The 27,122-nt window shown below is 43.5% G+C and overlaps 2 protein-coding genes across 3 annotated transcripts in view; one reads left to right on the forward strand and one right to left on the reverse strand.

Moving 5' to 3' along the window:
* Positions 1 to 8,395, forward strand: part of LOC149322647 (unconventional myosin-Ia-like) — a 76,242-nt gene extending 67,847 nt beyond the window's left edge. For both annotated transcript variants that reach the window (XM_089480937.1, XM_089480943.1), the window contains 4 exons: positions 75 to 207; positions 2,114 to 2,266; positions 4,081 to 4,208; positions 7,753 to 8,395. In XM_089480937.1, the coding sequence (XP_089337063.1) occupies positions 75 to 207; positions 2,114 to 2,266; positions 4,081 to 4,208; positions 7,753 to 7,876 (538 nt within the window). In that variant the 3' untranslated portion in view covers positions 7,877 to 8,395. The remainder of the gene's footprint in view (positions 1 to 74; positions 208 to 2,113; positions 2,267 to 4,080; positions 4,209 to 7,752) is intronic.
* Positions 8,396 to 9,302: 907 nt separating this feature from the next.
* Positions 9,303 to 27,122, reverse strand: part of LOC149322648 (retinol dehydrogenase 16-like) — a 32,415-nt gene continuing 14,595 nt past the window's right edge. Inside the window, exons 4-5 of the mRNA XM_089480954.1 lie at positions 18,005 to 18,168; positions 9,303 to 12,384 (exon numbers count right to left, since the gene is read on the reverse strand). Coding sequence (XP_089337080.1) covers positions 12,182 to 12,384; positions 18,005 to 18,168 — 367 coding nt within the window. The 3' untranslated portion in view covers positions 9,303 to 12,181. The remainder of the gene's footprint in view (positions 12,385 to 18,004; positions 18,169 to 27,122) is intronic.

Genomic DNA, 27,122 nt, shown 5'->3' on the forward strand with positions numbered 1-27,122 from the left:
TCCCAACTGCGATGAGAGAATTCGACTTCAAGACTTGTATGAAATTACCAGACTGATGTGTTTTTGCTTTTCAGCCTCCCACAGCCTTTCCAAGGGGAATACCTGAGTCTGAAGGAGAATCCCAAATATCGTAAGCTCCAAACCACAGCTGATGGCAAGCTGGTCATGGCTGACAATGTGAGGAAGGTCAACCGAGGTGATGGAAAGGTAAGAAAATGTTTTTTCCACCTGGTTTCTAAAAGAAGAAACTCAAACACAAGTTCAGAGTTATGCATGTGGGGAAGAAGGCATGGGGGAGAAAGAGAGACCTTTTGAAATTTATAAGAAAAACAAACCCTGTCTCTAGGGGCAACTTTGCAGTGGAGGCCAAGCCTACCTAACCATAAATCCCAACCAGCATGTCCAGTGATAAGGGATTATAAGGACATTATCACATGAGAGGAATGTCTTTCAATTTTGAAAGAAAAGAAAGTAGGGCCAATTCGGAAATGAACACAAGTACGTGGGTGGTTATCACACCACAGAAGAACACAGCACCCATCCCAAAGCGAAAGTAGTGCGAATGCAAAAGAAATTATCATAGGAATATGTACCCTTCATAGTCTAGAATTCCAATTAGCATCCCTGCACATGCACAGTGAGGGCAGAATTGGATAGTGACCGTTTTACACTTCTGGTGGGGCTTGCCTCCGATTCCCATGGTTTTGCTTTGTTTCACATTATTTCTTCATTCATTACCCTTTATTTCACATTATTTAGGCAATTCACATTATTTGTTTATTCATTACCCTTTATTTTATGTTATATAGGCAATTCATGTTATTTGTGCATTCATTACCCCTTATTTCACGTTATTTAGGCAATTCACCCATTCAAAATCAGTCCAAAGCAACCTTGTACTTGGTTTGAGCATTGGACTATGACTCTAGAAGGCAGGGATGGAATCCCACTGGGCGACCTGGTGAAAGTCACACTCTCTCAGCCTCCTCGGAAAATGGCAATGGCAAACCCTATCTTAATAAACCTGCCAAGAAAACCCTGTGACAGGGTCGCGAGAGAGAAAGAGAGAGCCCTGGCCAATCCCTTCCCTCTAGTTGGAGAGGACGAGTTTGCAAAGGGAAAGAGGCAGGAGGGAGGCAGTGTGTGTGTGTGACTCTGGGGGGAAGGCTGCTTCATCCCCAAAACAGCTCCAGAAGTACTTCGAGAGGAACTTTGCGAGGCTGAGAGAAAAGCCCCACACACCCAGAGGGAAGGAGGAAAGGTGGACTTTGGTGCCGGTCCTTTAACTTTTTGGGGAGGGAAGAGCATCCCCCCCCCCCGGGCAGTAAAATCGCCTTCATTTTTCCTGCCCCTTTGCTCCCAGATAGAGCAGCCAGGGAGCACAGGACAGAAAATTGCAGCCAGCAAAGGAGCTTGGGAATTGTAGTCTGATTCGAAGGCAATCCAAAGGTAACTGAGACATGCGTTCTATACCTGCCAAATTCAAACTGAATGCAACTTTGGAGTGGAACAGGATTTGTAAATTCTATATTTCACCGAATTTACACATCTCTTGGTTGACCCTGGATTGGGTTCGAATTGACTTAGCATTGACTTCAATTACATGTGATAACCTCTCGCCAAAAACATGAAACCCCATGATTGCACCCGGGATCACACTGCATTGATCTTCCAATTTCCCCCATGTGATAACGAGTGGTCACACAGAATATCCGGAGGGTTCTGTATTGCCTGACTAACAATTTCTTAAGGGTATTTTTTAAAACAGTGCCTTGCTTTTACATTTGGTTGGCTTTGTTTAAAACTTCAATAGCCATGTTGGTTAATGAATACCTTCATGTTCAGAGGTAGCATGCTGCTTGTAAGACATTATGAAAGAAACACAATCCCTTGCTTAAGGAGTGACCTTAGGCCTAGAACTTCAAAAGCTCTCCTCATGTTTTTCAAATTCAGCCTGAGGTATACACTTATATTTATTTTAATTTAATTAAAAGTGAAGTTGTTTCAACAAGGCAGTGTGTGTGCATGATCTTGTCAATAACCATCCCTGGTCAGTAACCACAGCTTGTGGCAATACTCAAGGTGGCAGTTTTTCTTCCTCTCTCTGTTCCAGGCTTCTCCTCGAATCTTTATTCTTACCAAAAGTCACATCATCCTGGCTGATCCCAAGGCAGCACAGCCAAAGACAGTGATCACCCTGAGTGATATAGACAGCGTCTCGGTCAGCCGCTACTCCGATGGTTTTTTTGTTCTTCATATCAGAGAGGTAATGAAATAGGGGGAACAACAAGAAGAGAGGGTTCCTACCTGGAAGGCTAGTTGGGGAAGTGGGACATGGCAGAGCGAGAAATCTCTGGAGCCAGTTTATTCCTCTGTAATCTTCTTTGCAATCACTGTGTCGTGGTGGAAGCTTGTAACGTGTCTGTTTCTAGGTGTGCTCCTTTATTGAGCCCAGGCTGAAATGAACTTAATATTTGTACAGATTTGAGATTTGCTGTATTTACTTTTCAAATTGACTTTCATGAACCATAAAGAAAGAAACAGACATGGTGTACAATAGGCCTTTCCACTGTGGTTTGGTTCCAAGATGCCCCCCATGGATACCAAAATTTGTGGATGCTGAAGTCCCATTGAATACAGTGGCATAGTAGAATGGTATCCCTTATATAAAAGGGCAAAATCAAGATTTGCTTTTTTGGATTTTTAAAAAATATTTTCAAGCTGTGGATCGTTGAATCTGTGGACAAAACGAATCTGTAGATACGAAGGACAACTGTAATGTAAAGTGGGTTCCATCACCCACTGGTGCTTTTGGTAGCAATGGAAGGAAAATACACATTTCATTGTTAAAGCAGTGGTCACTTGGTGCATGCACTTTGTTTACAAGGTAAGTAGGGCTTTGGCAAGTCTTCCTGGAGCACTAATCACTTTATAAACAAGGTCCATGCCATCTTACAGTCATCCACAGTCTGGTAGTGTGTCCAGAGAGGACACAAAACTAGTCTATCCGCCTCTTCATGAAACAGTTCTTCAGATGTAGTGCTATGCAGCTAGTAGGTGTAAACCTCACTGGACATAACTGACTAAACTTAGATGGGTTAGTTCATTAAATCACCTGACATCAAATTGATTAATCAGCTATTTATACAGAACTGTTCCACTTCTTGCCTCTCCACATACAGCACTCCCACATGGACAAGACTTGTTTCTGGTCCTGGAGGCTGGTGTAAGAGAATTGGCAAGACAGAAGAAGTCACAGCACAAGAAGAATTTAGATCCCTATTCTCACCCATCACTTTTCTGCTTGAAATCATCCTTCCCTGTGGCTTTACAACTAACTGGCATTAGAAGACAAAGGTCTGCCATCATGAAAGTTGGCCCTTCCCTCTATCCCTCAACCTGGTCCTGATAGAACTAGGGCTAATTTATTGTTTGGGGCAAAGGTGCATATACTATATTATCCTGCAGTTTCACATAAAATCTTGTATCATGTCGCTGACATAGGCAGGCATAACTGACCTATGCTTGCATATGTACTTTTCCATACCTTGTGGGAAGAGATATCTAGTACCTTTTTTCTACAATGCCCTCAATCTGATGTGCAATAATAGCTGGGGACTGCTGGACTCAGCTCCATCTCCCTAGCCTCCAAATTGGCTGTTGGGATGAATTGGGCCTTTTCTGGCTGCCCTTGAGCACGGAGAGAAGAAGCAGTAGCCTTACATTGAGGGTAGAGGCTTCTCTTTCTTCTCTAAGAGCTCAACAGCCATTGGAACGAACCCAGGCACACTTCTGCTGCTGATCAAAAGCAAAGGACACAGAGCTCTAACCAGCAGCCCCTGCCCTGACTGTTGTGTTCCAGAGGTAGCAGATGAGCAGTGAGATCAGCCCCTACCACTTCCCATAAGCACACTGCTGGAGACTGATGATAGCATGAAGTGAGATCTCAGCCATAGAAAGTATAAACATGGTATTGGTTAGCTAATAAGTTGGCCAGTGATCAGCTGAGCTGGCAGAAAGAAGCACTGAATCCTATAAGCTATGATAATGATTCAAAACTGATTAAACCTTATTTTCCAGTCTTCCACTGCAGGCACCAAAGGGGACTTTCTGCTTATCAGTGACCACCTGATTGAACTGATCACTCGACTCCACCAGACCATGCTGGAGGCCACAAACCAAAAACTGAAACTTGAAGTGGCTGATGAGTAAGGATAGAGCTGACAGTGTTGAATGGAGGGAGGGAGAGGCAAGATTTTGGTCAATACTGAAGCCCTCATTTAGATATTTGTCCTTTTCTCTACTTTCATCCCCACTTTTACTTTTTGTTTGAATGACTCTTGAGGATATAAGCTAAAGCTATGTCCACATATGCACAAATCCATCAATAGATTTTAGTGATGTCACTGAGTGGGCAGAAGGTAGACCTGGATCTGCTGGTAGATAGCTGGATGATTTGCAGTAACTCAGCCAGGATTTCCAGTACCAGATTATTTTTACAATAGTACCCACAAAATGATCCCTTATATACACACAGCTGAAATTAAGAAAGCTAGGTAACCTGGAATGAAAGTTGGCATACAAAAGGGGTGATTGACATGTGACCATCTGAAGCTCCTCCACCCCTGTAGCCTCCAAGGCTTCTCCAGGCTGCTTTCCAGTTGCCACTGCCTTGCCATCACTGTGCAGGGATGAATCTGTGTTATCCCTGATTCCTATCAGAATTTGGAGGGCTGGAGAAAAGGGGTTGTGCAAGCAGGGTGATTAGATGTCCTAATTTCAGAGTAGGACAAGGCACTGGAACATTTAGGACATTCAAGAAAAATGTAGGACATTCCAAAATAATGTTTGTCAAATTTGTAGATGACACCAAATTAAGAGGAGTAGTTAATACCCCAGAGAACAGGATCAAAATTCAAAATTACCTGAATAGACTAGAAAGCTGGGCCAAAGCTAACAAAATGAAATTCAACAGGGAGAAATGTAAGGTACTGCACTTAGGGCAGAAAAATGAAATGCACAGATATAGGATGGAGGACACCTGGCTGAATGAAACTACGTGTGAAAGGGATCTAGGAGTCCAAGTAGACCACAAGTTGAACATGAGTCAACAGTGTGATGTGGCAGTTAAAAAGGCCAATGTGATTTTAAGCTGCATCAATAGAAGCATAGTGTCTAGATCAGACCTGCACAACATGGCAGTAGGAAGGGGCCAAAATTAGGCTGCAGATTAATTAATAATATTGATAATAATTAATACTATTAATATTAATTCCATCCTCCTCCTCTGCTTGACCCTTTGTTCAAGAGAAAGTCAAGCAGCAGAGGAGCATTGTGAGTTTTTGCCCATCCTCATCCTCCAGCTGTCCTTCTCAGGAAAAGGCCAAGCAGTGGAGGGGCTTTGTAGTTGTTCCACATCCTTGCGGGCTGCCCAAAACTCTATGACAGGCTGCATGTGGTCCCCGGGCCATATGTTGTGCAGGCCTGGTCTAGATCAAGGGTAGTAATAGTGCTACTCTATTCTGCTCAGGTCAGGCCTCATCTGGAATAATGTATCCAGTACTGGGCACCACAGTTCAAAAAGGATGTTGAGAAGCTGGAGTGTGTCCAAAGGAATGCAACCAAAATGGTGAAGGGCCTGGAAACCATGCCCTATGAGGAAAACTTAGGGAGCTGGGGATGTTTAGCCTGGAAAAGAGACAGTTAAGAGGGCGATATGATAGCCCTGTTTAAGTATTTGAAGGGATGCCACATTGAGGATGGAGCGAGCTTGTTTTCTGCTGCTCCAGAGACTAGAACACAGAACAATGGATGCAAGCTACAGGAAAAGAGATTCCAGCTCAACATTAGGAGGAAGTTCCCAACAGTAAGAGCTGTTTGGCAGTGGAATGCACTGCCTCAGAATGTGGTGGAGTCTCCTTTGGAGGTCTTTAAGCAGAGGCTGGATGGTTATCTGTTGGGGATGCTTTGATTCTGAGTTCCAGCATGGCAGGGGGGTTGGACTGGATGGCCCTTGTGGTCTCTTCCAACTATGATTCTATAATTTTATGAAAAGGTAAAAATACTCATATAAATATAAATTAATTTCATATGGCTTATTTATAGCTATATTACATAGACTTTATTTTATTATGTACGCAACAGTATTTTTCTGATGAACGTACCTTTGTTAAAATGCCTTGTTGGCTTACAATATCTTATAGAACTCTGAGCAAGATAAATGCTTAAAATTGTACGCTCGTCTCTCCACATTTGTGTATTTGACTTTTGTGGATTTGATTATTCACAAATTTTTTAATTAAGGGGGGGGAAAACTTTCAACATTTGCATCATGTCCTCAAGCAGCCCATTGCCTAATATGTTTGCAGTCCTTTTCCCCTCTGAGACGCAAACATACCTGAGCTCTGTGGCCAAGTCTTGTCTGCTTCTAGGAAAAAAATAAATTTAGAAGGATCCAGCCTCTCCCTCTATTTGCAATGAGAACAGGCTGCCATGTAGACGAAGTTCTCAAAGGGGAACAATAGATGTGGTGCTACTAAGTGAGCTTCTTAGTTCTGTTACTGGATGAGAGTGAAGTAAATTCTCCTCCTCATATCAGTGATCTGCAACAGATTTCTGTATTTGTCCTCAAGTATAGGTGAATGTGCCCCCCGCACTTAGGATGCTTACCTTTGGTGCTCAAACCAAATTCCTGCACTTCAGTTTTTAAAAACATCTGTGCATTTCTGTAGGGTGACATGCAGAACCTACAAAACTGAAGTTTGCTCAACCCAGTTTTTCTGGTGCCACTTGGGCCAGTTGTATGACAGCCATGCTTTGTTGACAGTATTTCAACATTTGACACTCTACCCCAGGGGTAGGCAACCTGTGGCCCGTGGGCCGGATGCGGCCCGGCAAGGCCTTGGGACCGGCCCCAGCCCGGTCCTGCCGCCGATTGCCGCCGGAGCCTTTGGACTCTCATGTGAGGGCGGGGGGCCTTTGGCCTATCAGGAGGAGGCGGGCAAGGGGGGCAAGCAGCAGGCAAAGGGGGCCAAGTGGCGGGCAAGGGGGGCAATTGTCTATAGAAGCCTCCGAAACATGCATTTATATTAACATTTTTTTAAAGATCAGCAATTTGTTTTTGCATGTCCTCCTTTTTTTTTTTAAAAAAAGTGTCCTCCATTTGAAAATTTTGTCCTACATTTGGCCCGGTTTATTTATTTAATTAATTTTTAAAAAAAAATATTTAATTATTTATTTTTTGGCTTCGGCCCCCCAGTTGTCTGAGGGACAGCAACCCGGCCCCCGGCTCAAAAAGGTTGCCTACCCCTGCTCTACCCTCTTAAAATAAAAGAACAGGAAAAATTGTGAAACACTAGCCGAGGCAATTCAAACAAACCTCACTATCTGACCATTTCTATAAATTATTGTCCCCTACAGCATGTTTGATATAGGGGAAAAGCCTGCATATCTTTGGGTGGTAGCAGGATAAAAGTCAGTTTCCCTACAAAGAGCACCCCTTGCCCCAGTAAAGAAGCTGATCTACTTAACTCCAAGCATTTATAGGCACTTATAGGCACTCAGCAAATCTTGCATTAAGGACAAGTCACTGCAGCATTCTGAGGGTTAGCTATTCCTCTGTAACCTTTGAGTCTGTTTATCTTGAAGTGGGGTCTAAAAGCCTGCTAAACAAGCTTGTGCCCTGCAGCACCTTCTCCAGGTAAGTTAGTGCTAGGATGTTTCTTTTAACCTGACAGTTGTTTTCTCTTACAGGTTTGAGCTGAAGTGTAAACAAGATAGCATTGCTGTCAAGGTGGTGGAGACTGCTAAGAAGGAAGGCACGGTGCCAGTCTGCAGGAAGAAAGGCAGCCGAAAACTGGAGTTGTTGGTTTACTGAGGTGAAGCAGGATAGGGAAATATTGCTTGTCCAAAAAAAGGCTGTACTGGGTTCCTGGGAAACCTGGAGCTGGGAAGCTGTGATTTATATTTGAGCCACAGGCAACTTCATTTACTCTTGGTTTCCCTTCCTATCAGACTCTTTATTCAGGTACAGCTATCTGAAATATATTCAGAAAACTAATCAATGCCAGTTTCTCTGCTGAAAGACAGAAATGACAGCTTGGGCCTTATACTTTCAAAAATGGCACTTCTCCTGTGGAAGCGTTAATTTGGGAAGATGAGGGAAAGAGACTTAATAAAACAATCAAGAGAAATGAAATGCCACGTCTGCATCATTGAAAGCCAAAATGAATTTTGGGCCTTCAAAATCTTTGGAAATGCTGAACAATCACAGGTCTGTGCTCTCTTGAAGGATCCAATCATCAGGCGCTGTACTTGGGGAATGGAGCAGAGTCTCTCCTCCGTTGTTCTTTTCTTCACTCACTCCTTATCCACATTCCTGTTGACCGTGTTTCATCAACCCATATGTAATTATTCTCCAGGAACACTTCTGTCTGTGGTTGTTTTGAGATATAGAAAGTAATTACAAAAAGAAAAATGCATTAAATTTTCTTTTGAATCTTGCACACATAGAAAATTGCTCTGTGTTGCCCCAGCAATATGACGTGTGATTCCCAACTTGCAAGAAGTTCATTAAAATAATGACTTCATTATTCATTAAAATAAATTCATTAATTAAATTATTCCCCTTTTTTTAAATTGGCCTTGGGAAGTAGATTGGAATAACTGGGATGGGGCTGAAAGAGTAAAACTTCAAACAGCTAATAAAATACTCAGGGTATGTCCCAGTTTGGGAGAAAGGTGGGATAAACATCTAATAAATAAATAAATATGCCCACATGATAGTTTTTAAAAGGTGGGGTTCAGGCTGATGGATTTACAAACTCTTTCAGGTGGTGAGCAGTGCCCACATAAATTCTGCTATTATCTTATATGTCTGTTTGCAAAAGGCCATCCAAACAAGAGAAAGGGAATCAGTCACAGATAAGCTGTATTACCACATACCTAATTTGAAAGCTAGAGGTAAGAGATAACTTTGTATAAAATGGATCCATTGAGTTTCTCTTTTGATTTAGTGCAATCATGCTTGATCAATACTATGGAGGGCTGGTCCAAGGGGATTATAGTGTGAATGCTGGAAGTTCCATTTATGCTAACATTTTAGAGCAGGGATGACACAAGTTGAGTCTCACTTATCTGAAATGCTTGGGACCAGATGTGTTTGGGAATTTTTTGGATTTTGGAACACCTATATTTGCAGATATGTACATAATGAGTGATCTTGGAGATGAGACCCAAGTGTTAACACAAAATTCATGTATGTTTCATATACATCATATACACATAGCCTGAAGGTAGTTTTATACAATATTTTTAATAATTTTGTGCATGAAACAAAATTTGTTTACATTGAACCATCAGAAAGCAAATGCGTTACTATCTCAACCTCCCATTAAAAGATTTTGGTTTTTGGAATTCTGGAAAAGGGATGCTCAACTAGTACATTGGTTTTGGATGGCAGTCAGATGCTGAGTATGGCCATGGACTGTGTTGTCAATGCCATCAGAGGCAAAGTGCTGGGTAGAGTCTTGGTTATACCTTCACCTTCCCTGTGTCACCACAGGATCTTTTTCCTGGCCAGGCAGTACATGTTGAGAGACCAGCAGTTATAGTCAGGGAGAGGTGGTTTGATCCCATTATACCTCAGTTTTCCCTTTCTTATTCTTTAACCTTTAAGAGTCAGTGTGTAGTGATTTGAATGTTACATTAGGACTCTGGGAGACCAAGTTTGAATCTCTGCTCATCCATGGAAACACACTGGTCATCTTGGGCAAACCATACTCTCTCAGCCTCAGAGGAAGGCAAGGGTAAACCCCCTCTGAACAAATCTTGCCAAGAAAACCCTGTGATAGGGTTGCCTTAAGGTTGTCTTAAGTTAGTAATGACTTGAAAGCACACAACATTCTTCAAACCGTATTTGCCATTTTGGTGCCTAGTCATCCAGTCTGGAAAGATCAATATGCAGCTATTCATGACTCGCTTGGATTTTCAACCCTCCTGAATAATGTTAGTATCTTGGGTCCAGTTGGCCACCACACTGCTCAGTTAAGATCATTTATGGAATGACAAATAACACTACTCACTTCATACAGATCCTTTTTTTAGTTCACTTCTCAGCCAAGATGTGCCCTTTCCCCATTAACAACTATTTTATATTATTAATCTATGAAAAGGACCCCTCCTCTTATTTATTGCATTTATACATAAACTTTCTGCCAAGCTGGTTTACAGATTAAAATAAGGGTAACAAACAAAAAAGCCAAGCATATTTTACAGGCATATCAATTGCTCCACTCCACATGATTTTAAAAAAGAACAGAACATATCTATTTCCTGCAGGGTGGCAGTCGCTTAATTATTGGCACGAGGGCTTTGTAGTCCAAGGTCAAACTCATCATCCTTTCACATGGGAAGGTGGAAGCTATTCTAAGCCTCTCTAGCCCAGGGCATTTCAACCTTCTCAGGTAGAATACATGTTCCTCCTGAGAGGTGTATCAGCCAAAGGATGTTATTATCCAAACCGCTACACAGAGAAGGTGAGGTATACATTTTTAAAAGGCACAGATAGATCTCATTTTGAAAACACCTGCAGCATGTTCAGTACAAAATCTACAGGGTACAGTATGTGAACCATAAAATCACAGTAAGGAAAGAACCTATAGACTGACATTTCTCTGGTATCAACAGATCTCCTTCCTTCTATGCCATTACACAAGACTACAACTATTATCTTGATTATAAAAAATAAAAAGCAAAAAAAGGTCATGTATGCACCTACTTGTTACTATAATTTTTTAAAACATACATACAAGGTGAATCTCCCTTATGCAACATGCTGGGAACCAGATATGTTTGGGATTTCAGATTTACATGGGGGGTGGGGTTTGGATTTCCAAATATCTATATTTGCACATACATAAATAATGTGATGCCTTGGAGATGAGACACAAGTCTAAACATGAAATCCATGTATATTTTGTATATACTTTATATAAAGTGTTATGCATGAAACTAAGGCCCAATACACACTGGCAGCGAAACACCACCCCTCTTTGTTGTGCAGCATTGCCGCTGCAATGAAACTGCAGGGCAATGTTGTGCAACAAAAAAGAAGCCACCTAGAGCAACAGAGCCCTATGACACCGCTTCCTCTAAGAGATGTGTGGGCACCCCCCCCCGTGTGGGTGGTGCCGCTCAATAATGGCGCTGCCCACATGTCATAGGGCTCAGGGGTGTGCGGTTGGTGCGCGCTTCCAAACCCTACTATTGCCACCAGGACACTGCTTCCTGGTGGTGTGTACCACACCTAAGTTTGTATAAACTGAACCATTAGAAAGCAAAGATGTCACTATCTCAGCCACCCCTGAAAAATGTTCTGGTTTTTGGAATATTTCAGATTTCAGAATACTGGATAAGGGAGACTCAACATGTCAGAATGTGTGTGTGTGTGTGTGTGTGTGTACACACACACACACACACACACACACACACACAAACTATATGATAGCTAAATGGGAAACCAAATTGTGACCACAGTTTAAATGGAATATAATTCTTCAACCTTAAAGAAACAACCACTACACCAAATAACATGAAGCTGGCACCAAAACGAGACACGGACACTGGATTGAAGAAGAGCTATGTAAAAGCATAACAAGCACCTTTCCTGTTCCTTTCAGTTATTTTTTAGAAGAAGGCTTTCCTGGTGGATTGGGGACCTAGTATAGAAAGGTGGTGGAGATAAAAACATTTGCCATCTGGAGTATCCACCCTGACCCTGAGCACCAACAATGGCTTAAGCCAGCATGGAGAAAGAAGCCTCATTGTAAATACAGTGGGATGTTGGTATCCACAGATGCTTTGGTCCAGGACTTTCCATGGATACCAAAATCCATGAATGCTCAAATCCATGGGAGGGTAAGCACAATATTGGTCTAATATGACTTTTGCTGAAATGAAGCAGGAAAGGAGCTAAAACCTGGCTTGAAGTTATCATTTAAAAAGAAGCCCTCATGTAGCAAGAGAAACAAGGCATCTGTCAAAGACTCATGTAAAAATTACAAGTTTGTAAAAACCCATTTTTAAAAAAGAAATCCTGTCTTATGGCAACACTTCTAGCCCACAGCATCACTATGAACTCAACTCTTCCCATCCAATGGTATCACTGCCTAACTGTCCTGGCCTATTTGGGATAAGACCAGCCAAATACCAGATCCATAATTCGTGTTGGCATATAGCTCATAGGTATATAAAAGAGCTTGGCATCCCAGCCAGCCGAGTAGCGCTTGCGAGGGTGTACAGCTGTCAGGGCATGTTCCATGCAATTGGTAACCAGAGAGAGGTCACGATTGCAGTGGGCTTGCATCTCAGCAGTTCCTTTCAGCACTGTAAGGGCAGGGGAAAAACAAAGACAAAACAGATCAGTCACCCTTTGTGCAAAAAATGTTAATTAAGTCCACAATTCATTTGCTTGGTTCTAACTGTGCTACAGTGTTGTGATCTCCCAGCTCATGCACTAGGCCTTCTAGAACAGAATGGAATACTATTGGATTGCAATTCACACCAGCCTTTGTCACCCCAATTTCTGGTGAGGGATGATGGGAATTGCAGCCCAACATGTAGATGCTACACTTTCTCCCATCCTGCTTAACAGCTTCCTTAAAGTCCCTGTTCCAGTTTCTTCTATTACTGGAGGAATACTGAAGATGGTTGTGGCAGGCTCTTTTTGGAAGTAGTACCATGTCTGCAGATCTTCCCACTAGAAGCTTAATTCAGCTAAAACAGGATGGGGAAACACATGTTGGACTTCACAGCTCCCATCAACCTAAGCTAGCAAAGCCAGTGGTGAAGGATGCTGAAATCTGCAGCCCTGGAATACCTGGAAGGCCAGTCAGCCCTCATTCTTGTCCTGAAAGAAAGCCAAGAACTCAGAGCTGTTGGAACACTTCATCAAACTCTTTCCACGCTCCTCACTGTAGTCATCTGTCTGAAAGCTTATCCAGACAGCAGTTTTGAATAGAAGGGCATGTATTCTGAGCCTCTCTATTGTTGGAAGTCCATGCACACTGGCAATGCTACTGTTTTAATATTATTATAGTTGACCATTATATTTGTGTTCATCTGTTACTTAATGGTTCTGTGTTATTGGGTACTTTTTGCTTTTGCTACCTTGGGGATTTTAAGAAATTTAACTTCTAATAAAATAATAAGTAACGAACAATATAACAAGTTATAGATGGATAACACTCACTCTTGCCATTTTTGATCTTAAATTCATTTTTCCAGCTGAAATCCTCTTTGTGGCTTTCACTGATATTCCTTTTTGGGTGTTGGGCAAGGAGGTACCCAATATCTCCTTGTGCAAAAGCTTTTCAACAACAGACCGCACTGGGGCACATACCTATAGTCATTCAGTGGCTGGAGGGTGGGACAAATGGCACCCTATTGCTGCTCAGCTGCAATTGCACATCCAGGGAAAATCAAGCAGCTTTCATCCTCCCAAACCAGGATGGCACAGGCTGCTCCTTCTTTACTGGCTCCACAACAACGGCTAGATGGCTCTGGGGCACAGTTCTACTTATCCAGCCACTGAAAGTTGCAGCAGTTTGACACCAGCACCACCTGGTCGCTGCTGCACAACCAGGGAAGGAAAATCTGCAATCACGCTTTGCACCTCCAACTGTTGCACAGCCAGTAAAAACAATGGCAGAACTTTATACTCTACCAGCATCAAACAGGATCATAGCTGCACTATGGGGTTGTTCTCACTGGCTTATACTCTGTGTTACAAATCTAATCCAAGGTATAGCGTTCCTATTAGAAACCAAATTAACTCTAGAACAGTTCCAGAGTAACCCGCAATCGTTCCCACTAAAATCTGAATCGTAAAGCGGATTTTTATTTAATCCGTGTTAATGGCGTATAATCGAGATTAAAAAAATAGAAGGGTCGAACCTACAATTTTTCCTTGATTCGGGATAGGATTCGGAGTATTTAAAATAGGAATGTTTTGGCCTTTGAATCGGGTCAACTGGATGGGAGGAGCGGAGCGCGATGGGCTGGCCTGGGGGTGTCACCCTCTTTGGTCTCTTTCTGCATCACCAGCGCCATTTTCTTCCATTCGCATAATAGCCTTTCCTCCGGTGGATTGCAACCTCCCCTCTGCTCCTCTTTCATAGACCGATGTGTGAGGAGAGCCACTGAACACCATTTTTAACTATTCTTTTTTTCTTTTTCACCTCTGCCTGAGCAGCAGATGGGCTTTGGAGGAACTATGGGATGGTTCCTAAGACAGCCCAGGGAGCAATCTTCCCCAAAGATTCTCTCCCCATGGGGCGACCAAAGCGAATTTGGGGAACCGAGGCTCTTTCCAGAGGAACTATGGGATGGCTCCCAAGACAGCCCAGGGAGCAATCTTCCCCCAAAGATTCTCTCCCCATGGGGCGGCCAAAGCGAATTTGGGGCTACCGAGGCTCTTTCCAGAGGAACTATGGGATGGTTGTGTTTGTTGTGTTTGTGAGACATTTATCCTCCTCTGCCAGAGAGTGCTGGTGCCATAATAAACTACCATTCCCAGGATTCCCTATCACTGAGTTATGGCAGTTAATATGGGGAGACACAGGAGAGGACGAATAAGTGCCTCCTGATTGGCTCTTTTAAAAAAAACAACCACGAAATTTATAACGAATTAAAAACGGCCAGGTAGTGGGAATGCAGGTACAGGCTACATTGGTGTATGTTACTCCGAATTAATGTGACGTCATGATGACATCGCTTTGATTGACAGCCGAAACAAGTGAATGTGAACGAAAAAGTAACAAAACCAGTTTAAATATACACCAATTCATCCTTGAATGGGGACAAAACAGGGTAAATTACAACGAATTAAAATAAAACGTTACGTAAATGGGAACGATACAAATAAAGCAAATTGAAAAGCGGGATAACACTCACTGTATTTTGAATCGCTTTAAAATGAACCGCTGTATTTAAATTCGTTTTAAATCACAAGTGAGAACAGCCCGAGAGGGTAAGGGATGAGTAGGGTTGCCATAATTGTCCACTTTTACCAGGGACAAAATGTGGAACAAATTCAAGACCAAACTGTAGGACAACTGCAGGACAAAACTCAGCCCAAAATGTAGGACATTGAAGAAAAATGGTGGACCTTAAATGTCCTACATTTTGAGCTGAGTTTTGTCCTGCAGTTGCCCTACAGTTTGGTCTTGAATTTGTCCTACATTTTGTCCCTGGTAAAAGTGGACAATTATGGCAGCCCTAGGGATGAGTCCTGCTCATATATTTAAGTTCTGCTCATATCAAGAAGCATAGGTGGCGATGCAATGTTTCTAATCTATTTTGTTTCTTTGCTGCAGAACTGTATTTGGTTTTCTTCATAAAAAGGTTGTTATTATTTTATTTATCTCCTGCCTTTCTCCTAGCCTGCAGAGTAACTTGGGAATAAGTTCCACTCTGTCCAATGGGATGTGTACCCAAATAAGCCTGCATAACTCCCCTTAGATACAAATCCCATTGGATGCAGTAGAACTTACTTCCAACTAAACATTCACTGGATGTCTGATCAGACTGCACATTTGTATGCAGAAGTAAGGTTGTGCCAAAGAACAAACAGTGTCCTGTTTGCTGATGTTCCAGAACAGCATTTATTTTTATTTATTACCCTCCTTTCTCCCAAAATAGGATTCAAAGTGGCTTACAATAACTTTAAAAAAAAGAGAACAAAACATTGTTTAGAAAAGTTAAAAATAATTAAATAATACTAATCTTAATATATATATTAAAAACAGCATAGATAAAGCCAATAAAAATTATTAGTTTTAAGACAGCACACCACACTACACAAGTAAAATTCATCTACCAAAAGCCTGTCTAAATAAAAATGGTCATCAGCTGCTGATGAAAACAGATCAGGGAGGAGGCCAACCTGACCGCCTGTGGAAGTGAGTTCCACAGTCTGGGAGCAGCCAAGGAGAAGGCTCTCTCTGAGTTCTCACCAACTGCACCTGCAAAAGTGGTGGGAATGAAAGACAGCCCTTCCCTGCTGATCTTAGCACTCGGACTGGCTTTTATAGGGAGATACGGTCTTTCAGATAGTCTGGACCCAAGCTATTTAAGGATTTAAAGGTCAAAAACAACACCTTGAATTCTGCCTGGAAATGGACTGGTAGCCAGTGCAGCTGTTTCAGCAGAAGAGTCATATGATCCCTGTAGCCAGCCCCAGTCAACAGCCTGGCCACAGCATTTTGGATCTGCTGAAATTTCTGAACAGTTTCCAAAGGCAGCCTCACAAAGAGTGCATAACAGTAGTTCAAACAGGATGTAATCAAGGCATATGTCATCATAGCCAGATCTGACATCTCAAAGAATGGGTGCAGCTGCTGCACTAGTTGTAACTGCGTAAATGCACTCCAGGGCACAGCTGAAACCTGGGCATCCAGGATGAAACTTGAATCCAGGATCACACCCAAGCTGTGAACCCGAGATTTCAGAGAGTGTAACCCCATCCAGCACTAGCATTATTCTCTGATCTGCCTTTTGACTGACCAGGAGCATCTCTGGATTGTCTGGATAAAGTTTGAATTTGTTCACCCTCATTCTGTCCATTATTGACAGCAGATACTGGTTTAGTACAGAAACAGCTTCCTTGGATTCAGATGGAAAAGGAGAGATAGAGTGGGTATCATCAGCATAATGGTGACACTAAACCCCAAAACACCAGATGACCTCTCCCACTGGTTTAATGTAGATATTGAACAGCATGGGGGACAGAACTGAGCCCTGAGAGACACCACCATCCAGGGTGATAAACAGGTGTCCCTCAGCACAACCTACTGGGTCCACCCATCCAAGAAGGATTGAAGTCACTGTAGGACAGTGCCTCCAAGGCCCATACCAGAGAGACAACTCAGAAGGATACCATGGTTGAAATTATCAAAAGCTGCTGAGAGACAGAACCAAAGCTGTCTTTCTCCCATAGCCAGGCCTTATGCCAGACTGAAATGGATCTAAATTCTAGATAATTGGTCTCACCCAACAACCCCTAGAGATGGGAAGCCACCACATGCTCCAATACCCTGCCAAAGTAGAGGATATTTGAGACTAGCCAATAGTTCTCCAATCTTTTTTTTCCAGTAGTGGTCTCCCCACAGCTTTTAGACAAGCTGAAAACCTGCCTTGCTATAGTGAGGCATTCATTACTCCTCTAACCCAATCAGTCTCCTCTAGCTGATTTCAACAACCAAGATGGGCATGGGTCCAGGATGCATATAGTGTCTCTCACCTCTCCAAGGATTCTGTCCTCATCCTCAGGTTGATTAAACTCTTAAACTGTTTGAACCCATAGTTAAAGTGTGTGTGTGTGTGTGGGGGGGGGGGGATTGTGTGGCCCTCTGGATGTTGTTGAACTGTATCTAGAAACCTGTTGGTGACATAGGCAGGTAAAACCCTCTCCACATCTACTTTCAAGACTACCTTCTTGTACAAATATTCTTTTTCAGGCATGTAACAACAGCTGGAGTGCTGAGAGTACAGCTCTATCCTCTCACCCATTGGTCAGATGCAAGACTGGGCCTAGGCATGTTCCTTCAGAATATAACATGGCTACAGGCTCCTCCTCCTTCTCCTGGTCAGGGAGGAGACATTGTGCCTGTGTGCACCACCACAGATGACTGGTAGCCAAAGGGATAGAGCTGCACACGCACACCCAGCAGGTGCTTGTGCACTCAGGGAATAAGTAGGATAAGAGGCAGCAACCATCACATACATACATGGATAATGACAAAAAGTATGCTGAAAAAGACTTGACTCTACCAGGTGCTTAATGGATCTCAGCTGTACCTCCCAATATTCCTCACCATTGGCTCTGCTGGCTTCAGCTCATGGGAGCTGCAGCTCAACAACAGCTGGAAAGTCATTTGATCCCCACTCTTGGATAAGAGGTCTTAGAACTGAAAGCAGTTTAAGATTACCAGAGGTTATTACTCACTTGCTTGAAAGTATGCTTCCCCATATGCTTGCTTGATCTCATTTGGGAGCCTCTCCCAGTAGCGAGTGAAGTTGTCCAACAATATTTTCTCATTTGTGATGGCAGTCTGGAAGTAGCCTGGCTCAATTATACAGACCTTTACTCCAAACTTGGAGATCTCCATCCTGAAAGAAGGGAGAGAGCAGAAGTTATGTACTTAGGAATACAGGTAAGATCTGAACATCTTCAGCGGTAAGGAAAATCCTTTGTGGTCAGACCAAGGGACCATGTAGTCCAGTGTCCAATTCATCCTATATGTGCTTGGAGGTTCTAAGCCATCTAATAACCAAGCATTAACTTCAACTGATTGGTTGTGAAGTCTAGTCCAATAATGATAGTGTGAGGACATCACATTATGCACATTTATTAAACACACAGATATTGTCTGATAAAAATGATATTGCATAACACAAGTTGTTACATGTGCTTAAACATTTCTTACAACCCACAATTCGTTTTATAACCCACAATTCAAGTTTTTGTTTTTTCACATTTTCAAATTCACACCCGCCCACAACAAAATACATCTATTTTTATATATACTCAGACAATAAGCAACATTAACACTGGTTTTCTAGCACAAATGTGAGAGAAGTGAAGATTTCTATGTCTATTTTAGTTCCCTTCCTTCTTTTTAGGATATGTTATTACAGTAAAGAAAGAATTACCAGTGGCATATAAATCCCTTTCTGTATGGTATGAGATCTGTAATTTCTAGGCATACTTAATGGAGATCAAATGCAATTGAGTTCATGGTTAAAACAAGAAACTCTGGCCTCATACAGACAGGCCAAAATAAAGCTGCTTCGGGTCACTTTGGAGGTATGCTGTTTAAATGATACATGCATCCTACGAGGCCAGAAGCCACGCCAAAGCCATGCTCCAGTCCTAAGGACTGGAGCGCAACTTTGGTGCAGCTTCTGGCCTCTTAGGACGCATGCATCATTTAAACAGCATACCTCCAAAGTGACCCGAAGCAGCTTTATTTTGGCCTGTCTGTATGGGGCCTCTGTTTCTTTCAAGAAAACACATAATGTCTTAATCTAGATCAGAACTAATAGATATAGAAGCACTAATGGAAACCCCATTTTAGTTTTGGGAGAGGGACTAAAGGGAGAAAAAATTAAATTATCTTGCTCAAAAGAGGTTTAAATGTAGTGCTTCCAGATCTGAACCAACACATTTACTTGTAGGTAATAAAGAAGCAAAGCAAAGTGGTTCAGCTGAATGGAACATATTTACTCTAGTCTTTCAGTGGTGTTTACTTGTGCACAGATCCATCTTGTACAATGCACAAAGCCTTTGTTTAATAGGGGCTTTCCTTTTAATAGCTGAAATGCTGCCTTTGGCTTTATAAGTCAAAACCCAAACAAGATGACTGAAGAAAATACTTTGAAGGGGCCTGAATCAGACTGTCCTGGGCCCCATGCCCACTGGCCCAATTAACATAGGTGGAACTGAGTAGATCCGGATGCCCCTCCCCCGAATCTCTTTGTTAGGAAGTGCCCACTAGATTTGAGGGGCATTTTAACCCGAATGCCTTATCGGGTTTAACTTGAAGGCACCTGCTGTCAATCAAGCGATCGTCATAGGTGACGTTTGCAGGGGCATCGGAAGTGTGATTCCCTCCCTCCTTTTTTTAAAGAGCAATGCACAAAATGCCCCAAAGTGGGCACATTTTGTCAACATTTAAAATCTCTTGTGTGCGTGTGTGGGCATGTGGGTCAGTGCAGGTTATGATCTGCCCTTGGCCCCATTTTCAACCCCAAAATGCAAGTTAATGCATCCTGTATCCCCCACTCCTTGCCACCCCAGAATGCCTCTTAATAATAATAATAATAATAAATAATAAATTTTATTTATACCCCGCCTTTCCAAAAAAATGATCAAGGCGGCTTACAAATGTTAAAAACAGTTACAATAGCATTTACAATACAAATTAAATTACAATATAAAAGTTAAAACATTACTACAAAGAATAGGAACAGGAGTCAAAAAATACACATATCAGGGTACAAACAATCAATCACAATATTTCGGAGTCAAAGAAAGAAAACAAGGGCAGAGAAAAATCAATTAAACTAAAGAGGGAAGGCCAATCTAAATAAGTATGTTTTTAAATTCTTCTTAAAAGAATCTAATGAGGCGGCAGAGCGAAGCTCTAAGGGGAGCTTATTCCAGGAAGATGGGGCAACGATGGTAAAAGCCCTCTGTGAGGTCCTTACAAGATGTGCTCTAGGAACCTCTAACAGGTTTGTCCCGGATGATCTAAGTGTGCGGGGCGGATTATGTGGGGAGAGGCGGTCCTCCAAGTACCCTGGGCCCAAGCCATTTAGGGCTTTATAGGTTAAAACCAACACCTTGTATTGAGCTCGGAAGCGAATAGGCAGCCAGTGAAGATCTTTTAAAATAGGTGTTATATGGTCCGACCTGGAAATACCAGCGACCAGTCTAGCTGCCATATTCTGTACAATTTGCAGCTTCCGGGTTTGGTACAAGGGTTGCCCCATGTAGAGCGCATTGCAGAAATCCAATCGAGAGGTTACTAAAGCATGTACAACAGTTTCAAGGTTCCTGCGGTCCAGGTAAGGGCGCAGCTGGCGTATCAGCCGGAGCTGATAGCAAGCACTCCTGACCGTCGCATCCACCTGAGGTGTTAGCTGGAGCGACGAGTCAAGGAGCACCCCCAAGCTGCGCACCGAGTCCTTCAAGGGGAGCGTGACCCCGTTCAGGACCGGATGACAAATCTCATCACCCGGAGCCGGGGAACCTATCACCAGTACTTCCGTTTTCCCTGGATTCACACTGAGTTTGTTCTCCCTCATCCAGCCCATTACGGACGCCAAGCAGGCATCTAGAGGAGAGATGCCATCCTTAGTTACTGCATCAGTCGGAGACACAGAGAAGACTATTTGGGTGTCATCAGCATACTGATAACACCGCGCCCCGTGTCTCCGGATGATCTCTCCCAGCGGTTTCATGTAAATGTTGAATAGCATAGGGGACAAAATTGCTCCCTGAGGGACACCAGATGTAAGGGCCCTCATGTCGGAGCGACAGTCCCCCAGCTCCACCATCTGGGATCTGCCCGAGAGGTAGGACCGGAACCACTGCAGGGCAGTGCCCCCGATACCCAACTCCCCCAGGCGTCCCAGAAGGATACCATGATCGATGGTATCGAAAGCCGCTGAGATGTCCAAAAGCACTAACAGGGACACGCTTCCCCTGTCCATGCCCAGACGGAGATCATCAACTAAGGCCACCATGGCAGTCTCAACTCCATAGCCCGCCCGGAAGCCGGTTTGAAATGGGTCCAGAAAGTCGGTATCATCCAAGATCGATTGAAGCTGGAAGGCGACTGCTCTCTCGATCACCTTCCCCAAAAAAGGTAGCAGCGAGATGGGCCGATAATTGTTGTGTATCAGGGGGTCTAAGGAGGGATTCTTAAGCAAAGGTTTAACCACTGCTACTTTCAGTTTAGATGGGAACTGACCCTCTCTTAGAGATGTGTTAACGATGCGGTGCAACATAGTCAACACCACATCACCCCCCTGAGCTGCCAACCATGAGGGACAGGGATCAAGAGAGCACGTCGTCTTCCTAACGCTTCGAAGGTTCTTGTCCACTTCATCGGTACTAACAAACTCAAAGTGATCCAGTAAAACCGGGGCCACGGACGCTTCGGACGCCTCTCTTACAGGATCTGCATCAATACCGGCGTCAAGATCAGCCCTAATCCGAGAGATTTTATCCGCAAAGAAGTTGTTAAAATCGTCACAGCAGGCTTTAGATGGTACCAAAATAGAGCTCAGGGAGGGAGGGAGCTGAGTTAGCTCCCTCACAACCCTGAACAGCTCTGCTGGACGCGACTCTGCGGACGCAATACGTGCAGCATAGAACGAATTCTTTGCTGCACCTATTGCCACTCCATAGGCCTTCAAGTGAGAGCGAAGGAGTGTCCTGTCGGATAAGCGCTGATGTCTTCGCCAGTTACGCTCTAGTCGTTGCGCAGCCCGCTTCCTTACCCTGAGATCTTCCGTATACCAAGGTTGTTTGTTGGAAGCAGGCCGGTAAGGACGCTTGGGAGCGACACTGTGTATAGCCCTGGAAAGATTAGAATCCCAGATGTTGGCCAGGGCATCAACAGAATCGCCGTCAGTGCCAGTCGTATACTCCTCTAGGGCTTCTTGGAACCTTTTGGGTTCCATCAGCCTTCGAGGGTGGACCATCCTAATAGGTCCGCCACCCCCGGGGGGACTTAAGGTAGAAGCCTTGATTCGAGCCTCAACCAAGAAATGATCCGTCCATGACAGGGGAGAGATGTTAGAGATCTCTACCCATGGAGCCTCCAAGTCCGTACTGAAGATCACATCAAGGGTATTACCAGCGCAATGCGTTGGCCCTGAGACCAACTGAGACAGGCCCATGGCTGTCATGGTAGTCATGAACTCCCGAGCTGCACCAGTTGGAATATCGCTGGCCCCGAAAGGGATGTTGAGGTCCCCCAGGACAAGAAGTCTAGGGGACTCCAACACCAGTTCTGAGACCAGCTGTGTCAGCTCGGCCAGGGAGTCTGTTAGTGCACGGGGCGGCCGGTAGACCAACAAAATCCCCAGGCTGTCTCTGGCCTTCAGGGACAGGTAAATACATTCGATGTGATCTGTTTTCCGGACTGGGATCCTGGTTAAGGAAAGGGTGTTTTTATGGACCAAGGCAACACCGCCCCCCCGCCCACCTAACCTGATCTGGTCCTTAACTGAGAACCCGGCTGGGAGGGCCTGTGCCCACACTGCCTCACTCTCAGGCCCAAGCCAGGTCTCAGTGATGCACGCCAGGTCGCAGTTGTTATCCTGAATAAGATCGTATATGATGTGGGACTTATTTTTTATGGACCTGGCGTTACACAGGAGCAGAGACAGGGTTTGTGGTACGACTGGGCTGACCCTCAGGCCTCTTTGGTTAGGAAAGTGGAAGGAAGGAGAGATAGATATTACGCATCTATCTCGCCTTCCTTTTTGACACAAATCCACTTTCCTACCGCCATACCTCCCCTTGCCCCACACAACCTCTATTGAGGCTCCCATTCCAAGTGCATCTGCCACCACAGCTGGCCTCCCACATCTCATATCCCCCCCCCCCAAACCCAGTAGTAACAAAAAGACCCCACAACAGCTACGGAAGACAGAAAAAAATGTCATTCCTAAAATACAAACTATCCAAATTACCCTAGTTACGAAACCCCTGCTCAGCCGAATACAATCAGGCGAGCAAATTAATTCCTGTTCCTAGAAGGAACGCCTGTACTTCGCAAAAAAAAAAAAAAATGTAATGTAATAATAATAATAATAATAATAATAATAATAATAATAATTTCTCACCTCGGAAATGCCAGAAAAGGATGCGATTGTCATGCATTCTTTTTTGCTTTTAAAAGCAATTCAGGGCTACCCTTGAAGAGTAGCAAAAGCATGTATCGTTTTGCCAATTGCCTAATTTACAAGAGCAACAAATGTAACATTCGAATTGTGGGATTGATTCGCAAAGGAAAAAAAGTCTAGCCCATTTGCAACATTTCCCCTTTGCTGGAAGCCAGCAAACAGAAGGGAAAGTGAACAAGCAGCCAGCCATGTTCTATGCATCTATATATCTGCCTCAAGAAAAAAAAAACATGCGCATATTTTGTCAAAAATAATTTTAAAAAATAAAAAAGGGGGGGAGGTGCCTGATGGGAGCTCCGTTCGTGCCCTGCCTTTGACCTGACCTGAACTGACCCCTTTCCTCCTGCTAGAGGAGCTTTGCCATTGCCTTCCACTGAGGCTGAGAGAGAGTGGAATCAATTGGGAATAAAAGGGAAATGCAGCACAGGCATTCTGACTGTAGCATCTGCATATAACACTAATAATAATAATAATAATCCAGGAGCAAGAGGAAATGCAAGTAGAACAAGCAAGCACCCAAAAAATCATGCGCATAAATTGTCAAAAGAGGCTGCTTCTGCTGTATCAATTTCCCTACATCCCCCAACTTTGCCTCCACAGCCCTATTTCCCTGGGCAATCCTCCTCCTCCTCTTTCCTTCTGACCCTCACCTCCCTCTGAGCTGCCCTGGCTCCTTCATCCTCCTCCTCCTGCTCTGCTAGAGAATGCCCTCCATGGCTCCCTTCTTCCCATGGCTCCTTCCTCCTCCTCCTCCATCACTTTCTCCACTCCCCCCACCCTCCCTCTTACAGCCCTTTGCAGCCCAAAAGTCACCCTATTTCCCCTTTTGCCTCCTCTCAGCCTCCAGTCCTTCGGCTCTTTCCCCCTCCTCCTCCTCTTCCTCCCCCTCCCCTCGGATGAGGGGAGGGAATGCTCTGACCTCTGCCCACCCTCTGACCCTAATCCCTTCCTGAATTTGCCCCAATCATGATCGAGGGCAAGCTCATATTTTGCGGAACCCGGGTCTTTTGAGAAAAGACGGATTTTAGCCCGATTCTGGATACCCCGGGGTAAGGGGCTTTTCCTTGTGCAAGCCTCGACATGGATTGTGACATAATTGGGCCCAATATGAACTTCACGTGCAAATTTCGAATCCTGAACCGGGTTAAAAGGTAGTCTGAATGGGCCCTGAGACTACATGCAAGTTCTTTAAAGTGTAACTAACATCAGGAGAAGTTGGATGCATGCATTTAGCTTTTGGCACAAATCTGTTTAGTATGGTGTGGTAATAGCAACAGCCCGCCTCACTAAGATTGCAACTATTAAAAAGGAGACAGACAGGAATGTTAGGTGTGATAAACGTTTGCTATTGGTTGGCAGATGTTGGCTACCAGCCCATAATGGAACTGAGCAGAAAACACATAGTGAAATAGTAGCATGTTGGATTCAGATTAAGGCTGCATTCACACTGTAGAAATAATTAAGTTTGACACCACTTTAATTGCCATGGCTGAATGCTATGGAATTCTCGGAACTGTAGTTTGTTGTAGCACTAGAGCACTCTGAGAGAAAAGGGTAGGTATCTCACAAAAATAGAGTTCCTAGAATTCCATAGCATTAAACCATGCCAATTAAAGTGGTGTCAAACTGGGTTATTTCTGCAGTGAGGATGCAGTTTCAGTCAAATTTAGGGCTCGTTCCCACTACAGTTTGAACCAAATCTTAGATCAGGATATATGACCCTCGTTCCTTGAAATCAATTCCAATCCTTATTGGATTGATTTCAGTTGAGATAAAATGGGGCAAATGCAAAAAAATTGGTTCTTTTCAGAAGAATCGATTCTGAAGAGTGTCCAATAAATGGGAATGCCTGATCAGAATCGATTCATTCTGAAAGGAGGGACAAATGGCAGAGGGGTGTGTACCATCCCTCCCCAGAGATGTCACACACATCCCCAGTGCTGCTTTTTTGGGTATTTAAACATTAAATAAGTAAAATTAATAGAAAAATCGATAGATTGGTCAAGCAACTACTTGAGAAGGCAAGTACAGTACACCCTTGCCTTACGTGGGGGATCTGTTCCAGACCCCCTCCCCCCGCATAAGGCAAATAGCGCGTATGCTCGAGCCCCATTGGATATAATGCAGCTTGTGCATGAGGTACGGCAGAGCATGCGCGTCACAGGCGCACGCACCATTATTTCTCCCCTCGTGCAGCTTTCAACATAAGCTGAAGGCCATGTAAAAGGTGCCTGTGTATGACACGGGCGCAGTGTAGTTGGTCCCCGGCCTTGCCTGCATCTTCTTCAGCTTTCTCTCGGTCCTCCCCGGCCTTCTCTCTGTCCTCCCTGGCCTTGCCTGAGTCCTCCTCGGCCTTCTCTCTGCCCCCCCCCCCTTCAAGAATGCAATGCTGGGCTTTTTAAAAGGAATTTTCACAGGGGCAGGGAAGACTTCAAAAGAGGATTTTAAAATCATATGAAAGAGCATTTTATTCTTCATTATAAATAAATACACATTTATTTTAATGCAGAAATGTCATGAATGAACTCCCCTCCTGGGGAGCCTTTAGCTCCCAGTAAATCTAGAAACTATTCCAGGTGAAACCTGAAAGTGGTGAGCCTTGTTTGAGAATCTGCAGATTCTTTCTTCTCATAATATTTCATCATATGCAGAGGACATGATTTCAAATCTCAAGTCTCCTGCCCCTTCCACTCCACACAACCCTTTAAAAAAAATCATATTGCCTGATGAAGAGATCTAAGACATCAAACATCTGCACAGATCTTTCTGACCTTAGAGTCGGACCAACATGCATAACCACCTCTTTAAGCAGAGGCTGGATGGCCATCTGTCGGGGATGCTTTGATTGAGAGTTCCTGCATGGTAGGGGGGTTGGATGGGATGGCCCTTGTGGTCTCTTCCAATCATAGGATTCTATGATTCTATAGACTACGTATTTTAATACTGTACTAAACAATTGCACTTGTTTCTCAGCCTTTAAATCTACATTTTGTTGTTTCCAGTTTTGAAATGTAAGCCATGGCCAAGCAGAATTAAAAGGATATTTCAAGGGGAAAATTGAATTAATTATTGGAAAATTAAATTATAATCCACATCAACCAACCAAGGCACCAGGTTGGGCAGGGCTGAAATAGAGGGAAAGAAAGAACCTGAAAGCATAGATCATCCTTTTCACTTGTTGCCGCTCACTCCTGGAACATCCTTCCCCCATGAGCCGCACAGGTCATCACTTCTTTAACTAGTTGCAAAACTGAATTGAAGACCATTCTGTTCAGAGAAGTATTCCCAGGCATTGCGTGACTATTGTGATCCCGCCTCGATCCAATTGGGAGAGGCGGGAAGATATAAATAAACTCTATTATTATTATTATTATTATTATTATTATTATTACTATTATTTGCTATTTGATGTTTTTAATTTGTTGCCTCTTTTATTGAACCCTTTCCTGTCTTGTTATGTATTATTTATATATATTATGCTACTATTTCTTAGATTGTATGCCATGGGCGGGTTTACTCATATCTATTTTATTGTTTGTATGTACAGTGCTGTGCAAATCGACAGCACTATAATAATAATAATAATAATAATAATAATAATAATAATAGATCAAATACATTTCCCTTAGGATGTTATCAGA

Source organism: Sceloporus occidentalis, unplaced genomic scaffold (assembly GCF_023333645.1).
Source record: "Sceloporus occidentalis isolate IW3139 unplaced genomic scaffold, rSceOcc1.0.p SCAF_1, whole genome shotgun sequence".
Classification (NCBI taxonomy): Eukaryota; Metazoa; Chordata; class Lepidosauria; order Squamata; family Phrynosomatidae; genus Sceloporus; species Sceloporus occidentalis.